At 48.2% G+C, this 15,897-nt stretch overlaps 1 protein-coding gene across 1 annotated transcript in view; it reads right to left on the reverse strand.

The window, feature by feature from the left end:
• The window catches only part of CACNA1F (calcium voltage-gated channel subunit alpha1 F), a 191,664-nt gene that overhangs the window by 90,858 nt on the left and 84,909 nt on the right, over positions 1-15,897 (reverse strand). The window contains exon 11 of the mRNA XM_069748245.1: positions 2,586-2,667. Within this exon, the coding sequence (XP_069604346.1) occupies positions 2,586-2,667 (82 nt within the window). The remainder of the gene's footprint in view (positions 1-2,585; positions 2,668-15,897) is intronic.

Here is a 15,897-nt window from a genome sequence, read left to right on the forward strand (position 1 = left end):
CCCGCAGATCATGCAACTAGAGCAGTTGACGCAAGTCGACTAGGAAGCACAACGTGGCTCTTGGGACCAAAACTATTGTACATTGAGGAATGTTTTCCAGACACCTTTGAACTAGTAGGAGAGGACTCAGATGCTGAAATCCGCCCTCAGGTGTCTACCCTTCATACAGTGACCTCTGTTATCCAGCTTGGATCTTGCAGGTTCGACAGATTCTCAAGTTGGAAGTCACTTACTCGAGCCATTACCTGCCTGACTCATATAGCTCGCTCATTCAGGACCACCAGAACTTGTGGCACAGAAAAATGTAAAGGTTGGCATCTTTGTAAAAATACCTACGTTACCTCTGACTTAGGGTTCTCTAGTAATCACATCATCCTCACTGTTCAAAGAGAAACCTACGTTGCAGAAATCCAATGTCTTATTAACAAAGCTCCAATACCAGTGAGCAGCGTATTGAGAAAACTCGACCCATTCATCGACAACAGCGGCCTACTGAGAGTAGGAGGCCGACTCAAAGAAGCTGAGATGGAGTTTGTGGAGAAATTCCCTCTTATACTTCCCGGAAAATGTCATGTTGCCTACCTAATCGTACAACATTACCACAATCTGGAATTTTGTTTATAAAAACACAAAGTATGAAAAATAACTATTAAAAAATAGCTATTAAAAATGCCAAGAAAAAAAGAACAAAAAGGTGTGCCTGAAACCCTTGGTAATTACGGTATGTTCTTTTCAGTAATCTCAATAGATTTATAGTGTCCACATACAGTGGGTACGGAAAGTATACAGACCCCTTTAAATTTTTCACTCTTTGTTTCATTGCAGCCATTTGGTAAATTCAAAAAAGTTCATTTTTTAACATTAATGTACACTCTGCACCCTATCTTGAATGAAAAACTGAAATGTAGACATTTTTGCAAATTTAATAAAAATGAAAAACTGAAATTTCACATGGTCATAAGTATTTAGACCCTTTGCTCAGACACTCATATTTAAGTCACATGCTGTCCATTTCCTTGTGATCCTCCTTGAGATGGTTCTACTCCTTCATTGGAGTCCAGCTATGTTTAGTTAAACTGATAGGACTTGATTTGAAAAGGTGCACACCTGTCTATATAAGACCTCACAGCTCACAATGCATGTCAGACCACATGAGAGTCATGAGGTCAAAGGAACTGGCCAAGGAGCTCAGAGACAGAATTGTGGCCAAGGTTACAACAGAATTTCTGCAGTACTCAAGGTTCCTAAGAGCACAGTGGCCTCCATGATCCTTAAAAGGAAGAAGTTTGGGACCACCAGAAGTCTTCCTAGACCTGGCCGTCCAGCCAATCTGGGCAATCGTGGGAGAAGAGCCTTGGTGAGAGAGGTACAGAAGAACCCCAAGATCACTGTGGCTGAGCTCCAGAGATGCAGTAGGGAGATGGGAGAAAGTTCCATAAAGTCAACTATCACTGCAGCCGTCCACCAGTCGGGCCTTTATGGCAGAGTGGCCGGACGGAAGCCTCTCCTCAGTGCAAGACCTATGAAAGCCCGCATAGACTTTGCTAAAAAAACACATGAAGGACTCCCAGACTATGAGAAATAAGATTCACTGGTCTGATGAGACCAGATAGACCTTTTTGGTGATAATTCTAAGCGGTATGTGTGGAGAAAACCAGGCACTGCTCATCACCTGCCCAATACAATCCAAACAGTTAAACATGGTGGTGGAAGCATCATGCTATGGGAGTGTTTTTCAGCTGCAGGGACAGGATGACTAGTTGTCATTGAAGGAAACATGAATGCGGCAAAGTACAGAGATATCCTGGATGAAAACCTATTCCAGAGTGCTCTGGACCTCAGACTTGGCCGAAGGTTCACCTTCCAACAAGACAATGACCCTAAGCACACAGCTAAAATAACAAAGGAGCGGCTTCAGAACAACTCTGTGACCATTCTTGACCGGCCCAGCTTGAGCCCTGACCTAAACCCAAATGAGCATCTCTGGAGAGACCTGAAAATGGCTGTCCACCAACGTTCACCATCCAAGGAGGAATGGCAGAGGATCCCCAAATCCAGAGGTGAAAAACTTGTTGCATCATTCCCTAGAAGACTCATGGCTGTACTAGCTCAAAAGGTGCTTCTACTCAATACTGAGCAAAGGGTCTGAATACTTATGACCATGTGATATTTCAGTTTTTATTTTTTAATACATTTGCAAAAATTACTACGTTTCTGTTTTTTTTCAGTCAAGATGGGGTGCAGAGTGTATATTAATGAGAAAAAAAAAGAACTTTTTGTTGAATTTACCAAATGGCTGCAATTAAACAAAGAGTAAAACATGTATTGTACCCACTGTACATTAGTGCTGCATACAAGGGATTTCTGGCACCTTTATGATAGGTGTGTAATGCCTGCCTATAATGCAGGCATTCTGGCAGGTACCTGGCAATGCATCCTCATCAGTGTCACTCCCCTCCTGAGTGGCTTTGGATAGCCCCGTTGATATCAACATTAGAAAAAGGACCTTTATTTCAGCATTGGACCCCTTGGTACCGTTCCAGAGGGCTAAACTTCTGCAAGTAATGGGTCAGCTCATGACTTACATGCACAGGGAGCAACAGTTTGCATGTTCATCATCTATATTCTCCGTATTGAGTGATGTGGTCTCACTTGCAGGAAGGCTGGCTGCAGAAAGATATAAAACAGTCGAAATTAAAATGTTTTTTTATAAGATGTATTATATAATTAATAACCTTCATACATTTATTAAGATGCCTTCAGTCTTTGCCAGTCATTGCACTGGTTGCCCACCTGCTTCAGTATATAATTTAAACTTATCATACTCACTAACAAAGCTCTCCGCAGTGTGGCACCACCATGCATCTAGCTCCTCATCTGTGTCTACCATTCTACGTCTGCTCTACAAAGTGCATCCCTGACCAACATATTCTCTGGCATGTGTCTACCATCCTACCTGTGCTCTACAAAGTCCGTCCCTGACCAACATATCCTACGTTATATGTGTCTACCACCCTTCCCATGGTCTCCATACTGCTGAATCAACCCAAATCTTCCACCTCTTTCCTGTCTACCAACCTACAGGTCCTACCTACAGTGCAGTGCTGCACTGCACTACATCTCCTCATCTCCATTGACCTCCCTACCTGTGCTCTTCACAGTGCTGCACTATCCTACATCTCCTATTCATATTTATCTTTCACCCTATTCACCCTCTCTAAAGTGCTGCACCATGCTACATCTCCTCCTCATCTCTGTCTATCAACCTACACGTGCTCTGCACAGTGCTGAACTACCCTACATCTCCTCCCTCAACTCTGTCTACCATCCTGTCTACCATCTACCATCCTGTACAAGCTCTTTACATTGCTGGACCGCCCTATATCTCCTCCTCTCTTTCTACCGCCCTATTCGTCCTCTCCACAGTCTACCTGTGCTCTCCATATTGTATCACTACTACCACCCTACATCTCCTCCCTCATCTATGCCTAACATTCATCCTGACCTCTTCACAGTGCTGCACCACCCTATACCTTCTCCTCATCTTTGTCTACCACTTGATTCACTGTCTCCACAGTGCTGAATTGCCCTACATCTCCTTCCCACCTGGGTCTATCACCCTATTCATCCTCTCCACAGTGCAGCACCGCCCTACATCTCCTGCTCATCACAGTCTACCATTCTACACATACTCAGCATAGTGCAGCACATCTCCGGTACCTACATCTCATCCCTCATTTCTGTTAACCACCCGGCCCAAACTCTCCATAGTGCTGCACTACCCTACATCTCCTCCTCCTCTGTCTAACACTACTCGTGCTCTACACAGTGCTGCACCGCCCTACATTTCCTCCTCCTCTTTCTAACACCCTACTCGTGCTCCCCACAGTGCTACACCACCTAACATCTCCTCCTCCACTCTTCAACAACACTACCCGTGCTATTCATAGTGCTGCACCACCCTACAGCTCCTCCTTATGCATGTCTACCACCCATTCCCATCCTCTCCACAGTGCAGCATTGCCTTACATCTCTTCCTCATAGCTATCTAATGCCCTACCCGTGTTGTCCATTCTGCTAATGATCTAAGTATAACATTCTCTATAATCTAAACCTCATGTTTCTGTCTCCAAGACTTTTCTACACTTATTCATACACTTCAAATTTATGTTAAAAACCTATAACTCTTCCCTTCACCTCACCAAACAGACCTACTTCACCACCCTGATATCCTCACTATCCAACAACCCCAAGAAACTTTCTGACACTTTTCACTCCCTCCTCCGGCCAAAAGCACAAGCCCCTATCACAGACGTTTGTGCTGATGACCTGGCCTCCCACTTTATAGAGAAAATAGACAATATCAGTCAGGAAATCCGCTCCCAATCATCAACTTCAGTGACTCCCATCCCTCCCTGCATCTCCCCTGTCTCACTCTCCATATTTGATCCCATCACAGAAGAAGAAGTCTCCAGGCCCTCTCTTCTTCTCGTCCAACTACATGCACTACCGACCCCATTCCCTCTCATCTCCTCCAGTCTCTCTCCAGTTGTCACTACTCACCTAAATACAATCTTTAATCTCTCCCTCTCTTCTGGCATTTTCCCCTCCTCCTTCAAACACTATCATTACTCCATTACTAAAGAAACCCACCCTCGACCCACCCTGCACAAACAACTACAGACCAGTCTCCAATCTCCCCTTCATCTCTAAACTCTTGGAGCGCCTAGTCTACTCCCGCCTTACCCGTTACCTTTCCATTCAATCCCTCATAGACCCTTCACAGTCCGGCTTCTGCCCCCTACACTCGACAGAAAGTGCACTCATCAAAGTGAACAATGACCTTCTGACAGCAAAATGTAACGGTGACCACTCTCTGCTCATTCTTCTCGATCTTTCTGCAGCTTTTGACACTGTTGACCACCCTCTCCTACTTTCTAGGCTCCAGTCACTAGGCATTAAGGACACTGCTCTCTCCTGGTTCTCCGCCTATCTTTCTGACAGCTCCTTCAGTGTTCTGTTCTCTGGCTCCACTTCGTCTCCTCTTCCTCTCACTGTCGGGGTACTTCAGGGCTCAGTCCTTGGCCCCCTTCTCTTCTCTCTCTACATGGCCCCAATTGGACAGACCATCAGAAGATTTGGCTTTCTGTACCATCTTTATGCCGACAACACAAAACTATACACGTCATCCCCTGACCTTACCCCCACTGTACTACAGAACACCAGTGACTGTCTGTCCGCAGTCTCCGACATCATGTCCGCTCTCTATCTGAAACTCAACCTCTCCAAAACTGAACTTCTTCTGCTCCCACCATCAACTAACCTCCCTAAACCTGATGTTTTCCTCTCCGTGGATGGCACCATAATAACACCCCGGCAGCAGGCACGCTGTCTGGGTGTTACGTTTGACTCCAAACTCTCCTTCACATCCCATATACAATCTCTTGCCCGCTCGTGCCGCTTACATGTAAAGAACGTCTCTAGAATCCGCCCTTTTCTCACTATGGAAACAACAAAAAACCTCACTGTCGCCCTGATCCACTCCCGCCTGGACTACTGCAACACTCTATTAATTGGCCTCCCCCTTACTCGACTTTCCCCTCTCCAGTCTATCCTTAATGCAGCAGCCAGGGTTGTCTATCAAGCAAATCGTTACTCGGACGTGCAGTGCCCCAGAGACCTGGTTGTTGCAGTATGGCCCCAAGGCGAGTAGCGGTACGTCCGATGGCACTAAAGAGTTCTCCTGACCAGGTATCACCAGAACACATTATACTTCACACTCCGGCCACTAGGGGGAGCAAAAGGCTTTATTTATTGGGCCACTCCTCACACTGGTAAAACTAGGGGCTGGGGAGGAAGTTAGTCAGAAGCTGACTGGGTTGGAACCAGGCAACATCCCGTGGCAGGGGGTGTTGCGGGGAGAAGACAAAGGGGGGTCCCTGTCGGGCGTGGGAACCTGGCAGGTGCCTAGCGACAGAACAGAACGTAACGGAACCGCGCCTGCACACCTTGTGGCGGTATCCTAAGGAAGAGAAAAGAGGGGAAGAATATTGTGGAACAGTGTAAACGAGATCAGCACAAAGGCGAGCCAGTAAGAGTCATGCCGAGAGAGGAAGGCAACATCTTACTGAGGCGCGTAGTCGGTGGCCGGATCACCGTAGGAGTAACTGACTTCAGGCCTTACTTCAAATTCCGCTGGACAGTTGATTATAGGTTGGCTGTCTACCTTTTTGTTGTGAATTCTGTGGCAGAGCTCCCTCCTGTGGTCACAAGTGGTACTTCGGCTGATTCTCTCTGTGAGCTTCTGTTGGTGGAGGGAAGTGGTACTGCGGCTTCTGAGTTTCCTCCCTCAGGTGATCTGGTGAGGTCGTTAGGTGCTTCTCTACTTAACTCCACCTAATGCTTTGATCCTGGCTTCCTGTCAATGTTCCAGTGTTGGACTTGCTTTTCCCTGGATCATTCCTGTGGCCTACTGCTCTGCATAGCTAAGTTCTTCTTTGCTATTTGTTTGCTATTTTTTCTGTCCAGCTTGTCTAATTTGTTGCTGGAAGCTCTGGGACGCAAAGGGTGTACCTCCGTGCCGTTAGTTCGGTACGGAGGGTCTTTTTGCCCCCTTTGCGTGGTTTTCTTTAGGGTTTTGTGTAGACCGCAAAGTTACCTTTGCTATCCTCGCTCTGTTAAGAAAGTCGGGCCTCACTTTGCTGAATCTATTTCATCTCTACGTTTGTCTTTTCATTTTAACTCACAGTCATTATATGTGGGGGGCTGCCTTTTCCTTTGGGGTATTTCTCTGAGGCAAGGTAGGCTTATTTTCTATCTTCAGGCTAGTTAGTTTCTCAGGCTGTGCCGAGTTGCATAGGCAGTGTTAGGCGCAATCCACGGCTGCCTCTAGTGTTGTTTGGAGAGGATTAGGGATTGCGGTCTGCAGAGTTCCCACGTCTCAGAGCTCGTTCTATGATTTTGGGTTATTGTCAGATCACTGTATGTGCTCTGATCGCTATGTCCATTGTAGTACTGAATTGCCTTTCATAACAGTACAGGAAGCCAAAAGTACTAATGATTCTCAATAGAGGGAAAAAAAGAAGTTCTGAGACCATTTTTTTTTCTTTGCACTGTGTTTTGCCTTTTTTTTCCCTAGATATTTGGGTGGTTCAGTACACAGGTGTAGCTACGGACATTGGAAGTCTGTCTTCATTTGTGGATCAGCTCTTGGCAAGAGTACAAAAGATTCAAGACACAATTGATCAGAAATCTATGTTAGAACCAAGAATTCCTATTCCTGATTTGTTTTTTGGAGATAGAACTAAGTTTCTGAGTTTCAAAAATAATTGTAAATTATTTCTGGCCTTGAAACCTCGCTCCTCTGGTGATCAAGTTCAACAGGTTTTGATTGTTATTTCTTTCTTGCGCGGCGACCCTCAGGACTGGGCATTTTCTCTTGCGCCAGGAGATCCTGCATTGAGTAATATCGATGCGTTTTTCCTGGCGCTCGGATTGCTGTACGATGGACCTAATTCAGTGGATCAGGCAGAGAAAAATTTGCTGGCTCTTTGTCAGGGTCAGGATGAGATAGAGGTATATTGTCAGAAATTTAGAAAGTGGTCCGTGCTCACTCAATGGAATGAATCTGCGCTGGCAGCTATGTTCAGAAAGGGTCTCTCTGAAGCCCTTAAGGATGTCATGGTGGGATTTCCTATGCCTGCTGGTTTGAATGAGTCTATGTCTTTGGCCATTCAGATCGGTCGACGCTTGCGTGAGCGTAAATCTGTGCACCATTTGGCGGTATTACCTGAGCTTAAACCTGAGCCTATGCAGTGCGATAGGACTTTGACCAGAGTTGAACGGTAAGAACACAGACGTCTGAATGGGCTGTGTTTCTACTGTGGTGATTCCACTCATGCTATCTCTGATTGTCCTAAGCGCACTAAGCGGTTCGCTAGGTCTGCCACCATTGGTACGGTACAGTCAAAATTTCTTCTGTCCGTTACCTTGATCTGTTCTTTGTCATCGTATTGTGTCATGGCATTTGTGGATTCAGGCGCTGCCCTGAATTTGATGGACTTGCAGTATGCTAAGCGTTGTGGGTTTCTCTTAGAGCCCTTGCAGTGTCCTATTCCATTGAGAGGTATTGATGCCACGCCTTTGGCCAAGAATAAGCCTCAATACTGGACCCAGCTGACCATGTGCATGGCTCCTGCACATCAGGAGGTTATTCGCTTTCTGGTGTTGCATAATCTGCATGATGTGGTCGTGTTGGGGTTGCCATGGCTACAAGGCCATAATCCAGTATTAGATTGGAAATCCATGTCGGTGTCCAGCTGGGGTTGTCAGGGGGTACATGGTGATGTTCCATTTCTGTCAATTTCGTCATCCACCCCTTCTGAGGTTCCAGAGTTCTTGTCTGATTACCGGGATGTATTTGATGAGCCCAAGTCCGATGCCCTACCTCCGCATAGGGATTGTGATTGTGCTATCAATTTGATTCTTGGTAGTAAATTCCCAAAAGGTCGACTGTTTAATTTATCCGTGCCTGAGCACGCCGCTATGCGCAGTTATGTGAAGGAATCCCTGGAGAAGGGGCATATTCGCCCGTCATCGTCACCATTAGGAGCAGGGTTCTTTTTTGTAGCCAAGAAGGATGGTTCGCTGAGACCTTGTATAGATTACCGCCTTCTAAATAAGATCACGGTTAAATTTCAGTACCCCTTGCCATTGTTATCTGATTTGTTTGCTCGGATTAAGGGGGCTAGTTGGTTCTCCAAGATAGATCTTCGTGGTGCGTATAATCTGGTGCGTATCAGGCGAGGAGATGAATGGAAAACTGCATTTAATACGCCCGAGGGTCATTTTGAGTATCTAGTGATGCCATTCGGACTTGCCAATGCTCCATCAGTGTTTCAGTCCTTTATGCATGACCTCTTCCGAGAGTACCTGGATAAATTCCTGATTGTGTACTTGGATGACATTTTGATCTTCTCGGATGATTGGGAGTCTCATGTGAAGCAGGTCAGAACAGTTTTTCAGGTCCTGCGTGCTAATTCTTTGTTTGTGAAGGCATCAAAGTGTCTCTTTGGTGTGCAGAAGGTTTCATTTTTGGGGTTCATCTTTTCCCCTTCTACTATCGAGATGGATCCTGTTAAGGTCCAAGCCATCCATGATTGGACTCAGCCGACATCTCTGAAAAGTCTGCAAAAGTTCCTGGGCTTTGCTAATTTTTATCGTCGCTTCATCTGCAATTTTTCTAGTATTGCCAAACCTTTGACCGATTTGACCAAGAAGGGTGCTGATTTGGTCAATTGGTCTTCTGCTGCTGTGGAAGCTTTTCAAGAGTTGAAGCGTCGTTTTTCTTCTGCCCCTGTGTTGTGTCAACCAGATGTTTCTCTTCCGTTCCAGGTCGAGGTTGATGCTTCTGAGATTGGAGCAGGGGCTGTTTTGTCGCAGAGAGCTTCTGATTGCTCAGTGATTAAACCATGCGCTTTTTTTTCCAGGAAGTTTTCGCCTGCTGAGCGAAATTATGATGTGGGCAACCAAGAGTTGCTGGCCATGAAGTGGGCATTCGAGGAGTGGCGTCATTGGCTTGAAGGAGCTAAGCATCGCATGGTGGTATTGACTGATCATAAGAACTTGACTTATCTTGAGTCTGCTAAGCGGTTGAATCCTAGACAGGCTCGTTGGTCGCTGTTTTTTGCCCGTTTTGACTTTGTGATTTCGTACCTTCCGGGCTCTAAAAATGTGAAGGCGGATGCTCTGTCTAGGAGTTTTGTGGCCGACTCTCCGGGTTTGTCTGAGCCGGCGGGTATCCTCAAGGAAGGAGTAATTGTGTCTGCCATCTCCCCTGATTTGCGGCGGGTGCTGCAAAAATTTCAGGCTAATAAACCTGATCGTTGCCCAGCGGAGAGACTGTTTGTCCCTGATAGGTGGACCAATAAAGTTATCTCTGAACTTCATTGTTCGGTGTTGGCTGGTGATCCTGGAATCTTTGGTACCAGAGAGTTAGTGGCTAGATCCTTTTGGTGGCCGTCTCTGTCGCGGGATGTGCGTGCTTTTGTGCAGTCCTGTGGGATTTGTGCTCGGGCTAAGCCCTGCTGTTCTCGTGCCAGTGGGTTGCTTTTGCCCTTGCCGGTCCCGAAGAGGCCTTGGACACATATCTCTATGGATTTTATTTCTGATCTTCCCGTTTCTCAAAAGATGTCAGTCATTTGGGTGGTCTGTGATCGCTTTTCTAAGATGGTCCATCTGGTACCCTTGTCTAAATTGCCTTCCTCCTCTGATTTGGTGCCATTGTTCTTCCAGCATGTGGTTCGTTTACATGGCATTCCAGAGAATATCGTTTCTGACAGAGGTTCCCAGTTTGTTTCAAGGTTTTGGCGAGCCTTTTGTGGTAGGATGGGCATTGACTTGTCTTTTTCCTCGGCTTTCCATCCTCAGACTAATGGCCAGACCGAACGAACCAATCAGACCTTGGAAACATATCTGAGATGCTTTGTTTCTGCCGATCAGGATGACTGGGTGTCCTTTTTGCCTTTGGCTGAGTTCGCCCTTAATAATCGGGCCAGCTCGGCTACCTTGGTTTTGCCATTTTTCTGCAATTCTGGGTTCCATCCTCGTTTCTCTTCAGGACAGGTTGAGTCTTCGGACTGTCCTGGTGTGGATACTGTGGTGGACAGGTTGCAGCAGATTTGGACTCATGTAGTGGACAATTTGACCTTGTCCCAGGAGAAGGCTCAACGTTTTGCTAATCGCAGACGCCGTGTGGGTTCTCCGACTTCGTGTTGGGGATCTGGTTTGGTTATCTTCTCGTCATATTCCTATGAAGGTTTCCTCTCCTAAGTTTAAACCTCGTTTCATTGGTCCGTATAGGATTTCTGAGGTTCTTAATCCTGTGTCTTTTCGTCTGACCCTTCCAGATTCTTTTTCCATACATAACGTATTCCATAGGTCATTGTTGCGGAGATACGTGGCACCTATGGTTCCATCTGTTGATCCTCCTGCCCCGGTTTTGGTGGAGGGGGAATTGGAGTATATTGTGGAGAAGATTTTGGATTCTCGTGTTTCTAGACGGAAACTCCAGTATCTGGTTAAATGGAAGGGTTATGCTCAGGAAGATAATTCCTGGGTTTTTGCCTCTGATGTCCATGCTCCCGATCTTGTTCGTGCCTTTCATGTGGCTCATCCTGGTCGGCCTGGGGGCTCTGGTGAGGGTTCGGTGACCCCTCCTCAAGGGGGGGGGGGTACTGTTGTGAATTCTGTGGCAGAGCTCCCTCCTGTGGTCACAAGTGGTACTTCGGCTGATTCTCTCTGTGAGCTTCTGTTGGTGGAGGGAAGTGGTACTGCGGCTTCTGAGCTTCCTCCCTCAGGTGATCTGGTGAGGTCGTTAGGTGCTTCTCTACTTAACTCCACCTAATGCTTTGATCCTGGCTTCCTGTCAATGTTCCAGTGTTGGACTTGCTTTTCCCTGGATCATTCCTGTGGCCTGCTGCTCTGCTTAGCTAAGTTCTTCTTTGCTATTTGTTTGCTATTTTTTCTGTCCAGCTTGTCTAATTTGTTGCTGGAAGCTCTGGGACGCAAAGGGTGTACCTCCGTGCCGTTAGTTCGGTACGGAGGGTCTTTTTGCCCCCTTTGCGTGGTTTTCTTTAGGGTTTTGTGTAGACCGCAAAGTTACCTTTGCTATCCTCGCTCTGTTAAGAAAGTCGGGCCTCACTTTGCTGAATCTATTTCATCTCTACGTTTGTCTTTTCATTTTAACTCACAGTCATTATATGTGGGGGGCTGCCTTTTCCTTTGGGGTATTTCTCTGAGGCAAGGTAGGCTTATTTTCTATCTTCAGGCTAGTTAGTTTCTCAGGCTGTGCCGAGTTGCATAGGCAGTGTTAGGCGCAATCCATGGCTGCCTCTAGTGTTGTTTGGAGAGGATTAGGGATTGCGGTCTGCAGAGTTCCCACGTCTCAGAGCTCGTTCTATGATTTTGGGTTATTGTCAGATCACTGTATGTGCTCTGATCGCTATGTCCATTGTGGTACTGAATTGCCTTTCATAACACCTTTTACACCTACGAAGACATAGGGGGCAACATTGGGAGAGGGGCGTCTCTAGAGTCCCGGAAGACCTCCAAGCCTTCCCGTCAAACAGGTGGCGTCCTAGCCATACTTTATCTGGGGGACGTTAGAAACTAGCAACATCTGGAACCAAAGAACGAGAGAGAGAGAGAGAGCTGTAGAGAACGAACGAAAGAGAACAGCAGTTGTATGGACTATTCCGAATGCTCAGCAGGGTAGGACTACAACACACAGGCGCTATTGGTAGGCAACGATTTCCATCTGCGAGGGAAACTCTGGATGTGCCCATCGGACCGGCCGGTCTCTGATAGCCCGGTTGAACGTGCTCTGGACTGAGTGTACTGAAGCCTTCAGTAAAAGGTAAAGAGACTGCAACCCTGTGTCCTCGTTATTGCCTGCACCTCACACCATCACCATCCATCTTACTGGGAAGCCCTGGGGACATACTTCACCTGTGGGAAGGTATACCATCCAGCTGCCATTTCATCACCCCAGCGGACCCCACAGCAGCGTCGGTCGCCCTGACCGAACACCACAGGTGGCGTCACGAACTACTGACAGACTGTACTAGCATTTTCATTGGACGCCCCTTAGCAGGGTCACGACCGGGTCCAGCCACCGTGACAACCGCAGAACAGAAGGAGAAGGGACCGGTACGGAGTGACCTGTGGCCCTGTGTCTGGGGGCGCTCCAACTTGGCGTCACGAACAGGATCATACTTAAGCCTGAGAAGCAGGTCATGTGTGCCTTGGAACTGTGATTGAAACGTGTTGGCCTGTGGTTTATTGCAAGGACTGTGTATTGCTATCTGCCACAAGCTTCCCGCCAAAACAGCCGCCATTGCTGCGCCACGAGGAGCGCAGGAGAAGAAGAAGGGCGTGGAAGTGGGTGTGAAAGAACTGAAGAGCGCGAACGATAATGGCCGCCCAGTCTAAGTATTGTTGTGTCCTGAGGGCGGGCCCGTCAGCTGCTGAGGTCCGCCTTCTGATCCTCTACGGAGGGTGGGGACAGTGGGGACGGAGCCGCCCCCGCAAGAGAGGCCGAGAAGAAGACACAGAGGAAGGGACAAAGATGGCGACTCCCAGGCGACCGCATGGAGACGACTCGGCCAGGCGCAGGCCTGTATCGCCCGCAGCGGCCCCGGAGTCGCTGCCGCTGCAGGACCTCACTGCCGTGCAGCTGCCCGAAGGGAAGCCCGGAGGCCGTATGCCTGATGGCTGGGTGGCCGCCGCCGAGGCTCGGCGGCTGGCACTCTATCTGGAGGCCCGTGCCCGAGTGAGTTCCCGGTTGGGCCACCCGACGGAGATCCGTCTGTCCCCTGTGTCTCCTCCTCTATCCGCAGCGGCTGCGTCGGAACTTTACACCCGACCAGGAAGTTGTGTCCTGTAGGAGCGGGACTTAAGGATCCTGCCGATGATGGAGCACCAGCGACGCCTAGTGGCGGCTTGGAGGAAACAGCCGCGGCCTGTGGAGGTGATAGACCTCACTGCAGAGGAGAAGGTCCCGCCATCGCACTGGGGAGTGGTGATCTTCTACAACCCCAGAGAGGAGATGGGGGTGATCCAAGAGATCGGAGAACTCCTGCAGGTCCGTGTGGATCGGAGGGAAGCGGAGCCCCGCTATGGGACGAGGGAGGAGACTCGTGAACTGAGGCCAGGCAATGCGGTGACGTATACCCGATGGCGGAGAGAAGCCGGCTGGGTGGCCAGAGGAGTCCAGTTGTGCGCAGCACTACAGGTAGAAGCTGGAGCTCCAGAGGAAGGAGCCCCTGTGCCTGATCACCAAGTGAGCCCGGTCCCGCGAACAACTGCGGATGCCACCCGTGCCCAACGGAAAGGTGTGGTCTGTGAGGTAAGTGTTATGGCTGGCAATCAGGCAACACAGCGTGCAGTAATCAGCGCACATACAGAGATCTGGCAAAAACCCAAAACAATAGGACGAGCTCTGAGACGTGGAATCTCTGTAGACTGCAGTACCTGAACTGTCCTCACACAACTGGAAGCAGCAGTGGATTGCGCCTATCACTACCTATGCAACTCGGCACTGCCTGAGGAGCTGACTAGCCTGAAGATAGAAATACAAGCCTGACTTACCTCAGAGAAATACCCCAAAGGAATAGGCAGCCCCCACATATAATGACTGTTAGCAAGATGAAAAAGACAAACGTAGGAATGAAATAGATTCAGCAAAGTGAGGCCCGATATTCTAGACAGAGCGAGGATAGCAAAGAGAACTATGCAGTCTACCAAAAACCCTAAAACGAAAACCACGCAAAGGGGCAAAAAGACCCACCGTGCCGAACTAACAGCACGGCGGTGCACCCCTTTGCTTCTCAGAGCTTCCAGCAAAAGATAATAACAAGCTGGACAGAAAAAACAGAAAACAAACTAGAAGCACTTATCTAGCAGAGCAGCAGGCCCAAGGAAAGATGCAGTAGCTCAGATCCAACACTGGAACATTGACAAGGAGCAAGGAAGACAGACTCAGGTGGAGCTAAATAGCAAGGCAGCCAACGAGCTCACCAAAACACCTGAGGGAGGACGCCCAGAGACTGCAATACCACTTGTGACCACAGAATTCACAACAGTACCCCCCCCTTGAGGAGGGGTCACCGAACCCTCACCAGAACCCCCAGGCCGACCAGGATGAGCCACATGAAAGGCACGAACAAGATCTGGGGCATGGACATCAGAGGCAAAAACCCAGGAATTATCTTCCTGAGCATAGCCCTTCCATTTGACCAGATACTGGAGTTTCCGTCTAGAGACACGAGAATCCAAAATCTTCTCCACAATATACTCCAATTCCCCCTCCACCAAAACAGGGGCAGGAGGCTCCACAGATGGAACCATAGGTGCCACGTATCTCCTCAACAACGACCTATGGAATACATTATGTATGGAAAAGGAGTCTGGGAGGGTCAGACGAAAAGACACCGGATTGAGAATCTCAGAAATCCTATACGGACCAATAAAACGAGGTTTAAATTTAGGAGAGGAAACCTTCATAGGTATATGACGAGAAGATAACCAAACCAGATCCCCAACACGAAGTCGGGGTCCCACACGGCGTCTGCGATTAGCGAAAAGCTGAGCCTTCTCCTGGGACAAGGTCAAATTGTCCACTACCTGAGTCCAGATCTGCTGCAACCTGTCCACCACATAATCCACACCAGGACAGTCCGAAGACTCAACCTGTCCTGAAGAGAAACGAGGATGGAACCCAGAATTGCAGAAAAATGGAGAGACCAAGGTAGCCGAGCTGGCCCGATTATTAAGGGCGAACTCAGCCAACGGCAAAAATGACACCCAATCATCCTGGTCAGCGGAAACAAAACATCTCAGATATGTTTCCAAGGTCTGATTGGTTCGTTCGGTCTGGCCATTAGTCTGAGGATGGAAGGCCGAGGAAAAAGATAGGTCAATGCCCATCCTACCACAAAAGGCTCGCCAGAACCTTGAGACAAACTGGGAACCTCTGTCAGAAACAATATTCTCAGGAATGCCATGTAAACGAACCACATGCTGGAAGAACAAAGGCACCAAATCAGAGGAGGAAGGCAATTTAACCAAGGGCACCAGATGGACCATCTTAGAAAAGCGATCACAGACCACCCAAATGACAGACATCTTTTGAGAAACGGGAAGGTCAGAAATGAAATCCATCGAAATATGTGTCCAAGGCCTCTTCGGGACCGGCAAGGGCAAAAGCAACCCACTGGCACGTGAACAGCAGGGCTTAGCCCTAGCACAAATTCCACAGGACTGCACAAAAGCACGCACATCCCGCGACAGAGACGGCCACCAAAAGGATCTAGCAACCAACTCCCTGGTACCAAAGAT

Source organism: Ranitomeya imitator, chromosome 2 (genome assembly GCF_032444005.1).
Source record: "Ranitomeya imitator isolate aRanImi1 chromosome 2, aRanImi1.pri, whole genome shotgun sequence".
Taxonomy (NCBI): Eukaryota; Metazoa; Chordata; class Amphibia; order Anura; family Dendrobatidae; genus Ranitomeya; species Ranitomeya imitator.